Source organism: Nicotiana sylvestris, chromosome 3, assembly GCF_000393655.2.
Source record: "Nicotiana sylvestris chromosome 3, ASM39365v2, whole genome shotgun sequence".
Classification (NCBI taxonomy): Eukaryota; Viridiplantae; Streptophyta; class Magnoliopsida; order Solanales; family Solanaceae; genus Nicotiana; species Nicotiana sylvestris.
The window spans coordinates 204,458,219-204,465,895 of NC_091059.1; the positions used below are offsets into that span (position 1 = coordinate 204,458,219).

Sequence of the window (7,677 nt, forward strand, 5' to 3'; positions counted from 1 at the left end):
AGGATAAATGATAAAATAAAATTATTTAATAATAATGAAGGGTGAGATTGAGAGAAAAACACAAGGAAACGATGCGACCACACCAAATTGGTCGTTACATAAAGTGACATATTTCATTGTTACGTAACGACAAATTTAACGGTACGATACAATACAATAAAATTTAAGTAACAATCAAAACAAACATTGTATTTAAAGTAATAATACGATACGATACAACTGGTAACAACCATCCAAACAAGCTGTAAGAGAAGCTTATTAATGAATTTTTTTTCGAAGAACTTGGGCGAATCGAAAGTTCATGTTGGCGAGTCACGCGGGGAAATCTGGATTAGTCAGATTTCTGGAATATAGAATAAAAAGTAAGTTGAGCATCCATTGAATTGAAATATATGTGGGAACAAAAATGTAATTCTGACTCCTTATATACACAAACGTAACGTCGTTATCAACCAGAAGAGAAAACTGACTTTTATGCTTCTGCATTACAATTACAAAAAGTTAGCCTGCTGTTCTATATCAGAAGCCACCAGCTTCATTTTGAAGGCGTGTGAAATTATTTTTCTTCCAGTTAATATACACGATAATCAATTTTACAGCTTGAAAAATTCAACAAGATTAATATGGACCCTATGACCTATCTAGTGGGAAAATCATGTATTGTATATTAACAAAAAGGAAAACAATGGGATTGCAGTTTTTTCAAGGGAAAGTAGGTCTTCTACCCAAAGCATAGGAAGGTGATGAATTAATGATTTCCTGGCCAAGCTCATTTATCTTGTTGAGCAAAAGTGTTTGTTCAGTCTCCAGCTGGACCATAAACTCCTCTTGGGATTCGTGTAGGTTTTCCATTTCGTGCAGTGATGCTGAAAGTCCTTCAAGATCATCGTCTTCTATAAAAGACTGGAACTTGATCATCATTTGCTTCATCTGATGGAATCCATCATCAAGGGTAATATGTCAGCAAATTGTTGAAGTTTGGTGCCTAGTGATAGTCTACACAATGTAAATTACATAGGGACCTGATCTTACCTGGTTAGAAATTTGGCGGCGTGCTTTGGTCACTGAGGACTCAGAATCTACGCTTGTTTTCTTTTCTAGATCCGGAACTTTGCGTGTGACTTGAATATGGATCTCTCCCTTCTTCACATTTTGAAGGGGTATCCACTTGTCAAACATTTGATTTGGAGGCAACCTTTGGTATTCAACGACACAATCACCTATGCTTGCTGTTGGCAGTAAATGGTTGTGGTCCTTAACATGCAACTCCAGGGGACTCCCATCATCGGGAAATTCTAATGTCTGGTGCCATTGAGGATGCAAAGTTTTGTACATAACCTGCAAAGAATTCAGGATGGATAGAAAAATCCTGTTAAACATTCATATTTTTCAATATAGACCAGAGATAGCCATTTCCTTCTCCTATTCTCTTTGCAGCTCTAGTATTTGCAGTAATGGTTTCCGAATTAGTTTCAACAATTCCAAAAAGGTCTATACTTGATGATACAGTTTGTTTGCAACAATAGCTTCAGCATGAGACAAAAAACCTTCAGCAAATAATAGAAGTGTGAAAAGAAAACGACAAAAAGCATTATCTCTAAATTCTAACCTTAGTTCTTCTCTTCAAATTGCCATATTGTACCCTCACATAAGGATCACTGGTTCCTCGGAGATCCGCAGCAACAAGGTCTTTTGCCTCGATGAGAGCAAGTTCAACCCAACCATTGGAAGAACTACCATTTGAACCCTAAAAACACCAGTCAGAAGGAAAGTGGCATCATAATCAAGAACATGAGCATGTAAGTGTATCGTTTTCCTTTTACTCTCGGGTGTTTTTTTCTCATACTAATCTGAAATGCCTCCTTTCTCATCATTTCCTCATTAAATTACTAAATGACCAATAACAGCTATGATCGAGAATACCTTGGATCCTTCATAGTCATCAACTCTGACTGCTTCTATCTGGAGCCGCAATTCTCCAGAATTCACTTTCTCGAGAGGAATCCACACGTCCCTCGGGGACCCCTCTATAAGTCCTTCTAAGCTTACTCGTGCACTACCAATGTTCTCATCTCCAAACATCTCCTCAATGAAGCACTTTATCTTCAGATATTCACCACCACTTATTTCATCAAATTCAAACTTCTGATTCCAGGTAGGATCTGAAGTATGTGAAACAGTTCTCGTTCTCTTCAGAGCCTGAGAAAAAAGTTTAAGGATCACTACATATTCACTCAAGCTCCCTTGTATTGTAGTATTAAAAGAGCTTTTAGTACTCCATTTCTAAAACAATTCATGAAAGGCATCAATCAAGCACATACATGGGAATTTAGTTTTGGAGAAATGATATTTCAAGTGACGAGTTCTGTGAGGAAAAAAGAGATATACCTTCCCGTACTGGAATTTTACGTAACAGCCAGAACCAGGCTTTCCAAATTTATCTTTTGATGGAAGGTCCTTTCCTTCAACTATTGTCACGTAGATTTTTCTTCCTGTTCTAGGTAGAAAACTTGATGTACCATTGAGTGAATGCTGAGAGCTGATAGGTAAACCATTCGAGCTATCTGAACCATCAGCGAATTGCCATTCCTTCAAGACGAGTTTCACTGTCAACTGAAACAATCATTTAAAACAAAGAAATTAGTACTACATAACTCCGTATCTACACCAAATAAAAAGAATGAACATCACTTTCTTTGTCATTTCAATCCTTCTACTTCCAGTGGAGCATATCCTAATAAGTCAGTCTCACATGTGAAGAGAAGTTGTTCGCTAGAAGCAGGACAAAGAACTAGTTATGAGGTACATATTAACCTAAATATTATTATTGGTTGAAGAGAAACAGACAGAATGAACGGGAAACTCGACTTGTTAAGGTCCTTCTGGAAAGAGAAATAAAGGGGAAGGAGTCTTCTTGACTATATTTGAACAACGCATGCAAGAAAGCTCCGTGTAGGAGTAAATGGTACATGGAAAAAGGAAAATTTAGACTAAATAAAATACGGGAATTCTATGCTAAGTTCCTAATCCTACTGTGTCAATTACAAATTTTGAGAATTGATTCTCTCCAAGATCATCAAGTTCTAATACCATATAAAAAGAGGGGAAAAACACTTACCGAGTTGAAGTTGAACAATAAAAGAGGACGTGCATTACATGAAATAGGGGAATCATAGACTACATTAAATACGAAAATTTTATGCCAAGGAAAGTTTCCCATTTCTTGGTATTCTTTAAATATGACACAGCATTAATAATATTCTCTTTGACTTTCAATAGTCCTGTCTCATTTAGGAAGTTTAATCGTTCTAACTAGACATTGACTTGAACTTTCAGAGCTGTAAGCAGGATAAGACAATCCATATTTTACTACAAGTGTCCTGCCTCTGACGGTCCAAAGGAATCTATGATACCACGAAAGGATACAAATTGAAATACACCATGTTTATGATGATAAGATTGTGAATAATACCGTTCTGTGTTATGTTTTTTGCATTATCATTATCAACTACACAATTTGCAGATGTGGAAGCTCAAACGAAGCCAAAGTATAGTGTAAGGAGAATTATGGGGGCTGCAATTTTAAAAAGACCATAGTTTAAAACTAGATTCCTACCTCTCCTGAATTAATCCCCTCAAATGGAACCGTCATTTCAATTTCTTTACCACAAAACTCAGCATGCCTGGCTATAGCAGCGGAGTCAGCTCCCGTTGCCCAAAACATTGTTGAATCATCTGCAACATATCTCATCTGTTTCATAAAGCCATATCATGTGTCAAATGCCACTACAGAGTGATAGAGAACCAATAAATGTTTCAGCCCGTAAAATGAGCGAACTGAAAAATTAATGCAGTAAGGCTCACTCCTTGCTGCTAATTCATAGTTTATGTTTGAAGATAGAAATAAGAAAAAGATGTCACTGATCTTTAATTGGAATTGACTAACAACAACTACGTCCCTAAATTGGATGCACTATCATCCCAAATTTACCCGTCATGCTATGACATTCAAGTCAACCTGAAATTATTTTGATACTATGTCACACGGACCTTCATTTGCCCAGATATACCCGTGTCCAACGAGTGTGATAACGGCGTGGGTATGTCATGTAGATCCTCCAGAGTACACTAAAAATTAGCAAAACACTGGACACACTTGTATAGGATACTTAAACAAACTTGTGTGAGATACATACCCATAAACAAGTCATGGAACAGACTTTAATATATAAAGCATGGGTCTTAGCATATTAATTTACATAGATTCACCTTTATTTCACAGCTTGTCAGATAGTCATACTTCACGCTGCCAGGAGTACATTCAAATAAATTGAACCTAATTGTTCCTGCATCCTCATGTAGAGTCATATTGAACTTTGAGTCCCATCTAGGGCAGGATCCTGGTCTGACATCTGTTTTCCTGGTTAATTCTTCAAGTTCAACCTCGACAAATGTCCGCAAATCCTTGTAATCATGGAGATTCTCCACATAACTATCTGTCGATGAGCTTTGTTTCCTGGAAGGGCTACTCCTCAGGTTACTTCTTGACAATTTGCTGGCAGACATCACGGTCACTGAGAGTACACCAGCGACAGCCCTTTTGAATAAATTTACCGCAGGTAAAGAAAAACAATTACGGCGAGGTTCAACCATCCTCTTAGATAAGGAGTCATTAACAAGTTTAACCTGTGAAATAAAATAAGCAAAATAATTAACTTAGTATTAACGAATCAAAATACTTCTGTAAACTGAGGAAAGAGGGAAAGGTCAATAACATAGAAGCTATAAGCTTTACTGATTGTAATAGGATATGTGTAGTTAAGATTAGAAAATTTACTGCCCAATTGGGGTTCGGGAAGCAAGATGTCATAGTGTAATAAATCAGTCGCCTACCAGCCATGCAGAAACACCTGGCAGCTCAGTTGCTGGAAGAGATTGGCTTCCACCACTTCCAAATGCAACGCCTATCCTAACCTCCGGAGGCGCCACAAATGAGTATAAAAATGCTCTTCCATCTAGAACTGGCACTAAGCGGAGCTGTAATAGTTGGATTAAAGAACCGTTAGTTCACAGCAGTAATTCTTGTAGCCAAGGAAACGGCAGAACTTTAAGAATGACATATGACCCTTAAGTAAACTCTTTTGAAGCAGAGCTGTTTGAGCAAAGGTGCTCTACTTCTGCCCTAAATCGAGGTGTAGAAGGTAAATATTTATGGTGTAGCTGTAGTCTTATGGAACCATAAATACCCACAAAAATAACTAAATGAAGTACTTGCATAATTATCATTCTTTTAGCTGAATTTATATTTTTCCAAGAGGCTGAAAAGGTAAAAATGTACATACATCACCCTTGATGTGGATGCTGTTAATAACTATCCGAGCAGTCCCCATTAAAGGCTTTCCCAACTTGGCAAGCAACATGATACTTATATCGGTAGTGTCCCAGTCAAAACCAAGATGCACAATTTTCTGTCCACAGAGGTAATAGTCAGAATAAGATCTCCATTTTTTTAATACAAAGGGGAAAAAGGAAAGAACAGACAAGTTAGAACCAAACCTGATCACCGGAAGTTGACCACCGTATCCCACGAAGCCCTAAGAGCGGAGGTTTAGAACCAAGTGAAAATTCTTGTAATTCGATCTTTTCCTACAATCATGATCAAGTCAGCTATCAGTTCTTGTAATTTAGGCAACATTTAATCTAGTACGAATCGTCATATGAAGGGGCAGACAAGAAAACTCACAATCAACTTTGGTTTTCGTTGTTTCATGCGTCTCTGTGTCATAACAATTAAAAGAAGAAAAGGCAAATATTTAGATAAAAGAACAGAAACTTAAGTATGTTCTAAAATAAAAGCAGTGTCATTACAGAGCATCACATATGCATTTATATTTATCCTACCCACTTTTTCCATCAACACTCAACTACGTATCAGTTAAGATTCCGCTGCCTGTTGAGCAAAATGCAAGCACGTGCATATACAGAGAGAGGTACAGAACAAAGTAATTTACCTCAACAATAGAAGAGAACCTCAAAGAAAGCCTTGGGCTCATATAAGTAGGCCAAATTTCAATTAGTAGCTTGTTCAGCCACTCACACTGCTCCAAAGGTGTTGTTGGCTGTAGAAGGCAAAAAGAAAAAAGAAAGAGCAAAATAAGCGTAACGCAATGGCAAAGGAAAAGCAAGGAAAATGACAATGAAATTACTGATGTCTCCAGCAACACTTGCATCCATTTCTTATTCAAGTCTTCCGCAAGAATTTTGCGCTGGTAACTTCCATACTGCAAATAGAAAAGTTGGTGCTTGATTAGAGCCTTATATACCTTTGTGTCTATTCAAAATATAGTAGGACAGACATTCTGGGAAAGAAAGACACTAAGCAGAATATTACCTAGCTGATAAAAATTAACTAATAAAAAGCCATCACATTACCAACACTGAAGAGGATTTCAGTAAAAGATAAAGGGTAACCCGGTGAACTAAGCTCCCGCTACATGCGGGTTCCGGGTAAGGTCCGGACTACAAGGGTCTATTCAGCCTTACCTGCATTTATGCAAGAGGCTGTTTTTATGGCTCGATCACGTGACCTGCTGGTCATATGGTAGCAACTTTATCCCAACTCCCCCATTTTAGTAGCAGATATTTTGAGAAAATCTCACTGCAACAAGGAAATAGCGACCTTCTACACATTGATCTAGAAATAACTCAAAAATAAAAGTTTGGCTGTCGGTGAGATATCAAAGTACAAACCACAGATGACATCAGAAGAAAAATAAACACAAAAGATCAAGCAATATGTCACCAGGAAAATATAATACTTCATTCCGTATAGATCCAAGAATTTGTTAAAGATCAATATAGTTGAAGAAATTCACATCCCAAATTAAACCAATCAAGTGAAGGCAAATAAGAGAGAAGTTGTTAACCTGAAAAACTGCCCAGACAGCTACGGCAAGAGGAACCCAATTAGTGAGAGAGAAAATCCACTTCTCTATCACCCAAACAACTAAAAATATTGGAATTACAAACGGAAGAATTGGTTTATCAGCTAACAACTGATTCAGGAAATCCATAGCTTGTCTCACATCCAATGAACTTGCTCTCTTTTTCTTCACCATCTAAATACTAGTATGCAACTACAGTAACCAAGTTCTCAATAGCAATACTGCACTTGATCAACTTTAGCTTTTTTACCGCATTCCAAGAAAATTAAAGATTTAAAAACTTGTCTTTTTCCCTTGTTTTACAGAAACAGAGAAATGAGAATTTTTTTTTTATTGACTTGGGAATAAGAAAAGACAGGAACTGAAGAACATATACCCCTTTTGAATCCGTTAAGAAAGCAGAGGGAATTCAGAGAGACGACTCAAAGACTTGGTAAATTTTGCGCCTTTTTATCTGTCCAAAATGAAGACTAAGCTACAAGATGGAAACCCAGAAGAAAAGTCCAAGTCAACTGAGACGCCTTGGACATGCATATGGTTTAGTAGTTATATCTTTCTTTTCCAATTTAAACGATACATTTTGAGTTAGCATGAAATTTCTTTTTAAAAAAAATAAAAGTTTTGGTGGAATTATAATATTTATGTGATTATAAAATTTTTTTATTAAAGTAAAATAAAAAATTTAAAATTAAATTATTTTAAATATATATATATATATATATATATATATATA

At 36.6% G+C, this 7,677-nt stretch overlaps 1 protein-coding gene across 2 annotated transcripts; it reads right to left on the bottom strand.

Annotated features, from left to right (window-relative positions):
• Positions 1–391: 391 nt before the first annotated feature.
• On the bottom strand, positions 392–7,464 carry LOC104218279 (uncharacterized). 2 transcript variants are annotated; one of them, XM_009768735.2, is made up of 14 exons: positions 6,927–7,464; positions 6,207–6,281; positions 6,012–6,119; positions 5,744–5,776; positions 5,557–5,646; positions 5,343–5,468; positions 4,894–5,037; positions 4,270–4,686; positions 3,617–3,751; positions 2,389–2,613; positions 1,924–2,199; positions 1,610–1,747; positions 1,033–1,338; positions 392–930 (listed from the first exon to the last, which is right to left on the bottom strand). In XM_009768735.2, exons 1-14 carry the CDS (start codon positions 7,116–7,118, stop codon positions 703–705), a joined length of 2,493 nt encoding a protein of 830 aa, XP_009767037.1. In that variant the 5' UTR covers positions 7,119–7,464; the 3' UTR covers positions 392–702. The 2 variants fall into 2 exon arrangements, with proteins under 2 accessions (XP_009767037.1, XP_009767044.1); XM_009768742.2 differs by lacking the exon at positions 6,927–7,464 and adding an exon at positions 6,544–6,825.
• Positions 7,465–7,677: the final 213 nt, after the last annotated feature.

What these genes read in the sequence shown, in the direction of transcription:
- LOC104218279 (XM_009768735.2), bottom strand. Translation starts at nt 7,118, where the DNA reads ATGGTGAAGAAAAAGAGAGCAAGTTCATTGGATGTGAGACAAGCTATG. An exon ending in AACGAAAACCAAAGTTGATT is followed by an intron (nt 5,647 to 5,743) that starts GTGAGTTTTCTT and finishes TCATGATTGTAG; the next exon opens with GAAAAGATCGAATTACAAGA. An exon ending in ATGACTATGAAGGATCCAAG is followed by an intron (nt 1,748 to 1,923) that starts GTATTCTCGATC and finishes TGGTGTTTTTAG; the next exon opens with GGTTCAAATGGTAGTTCTTC.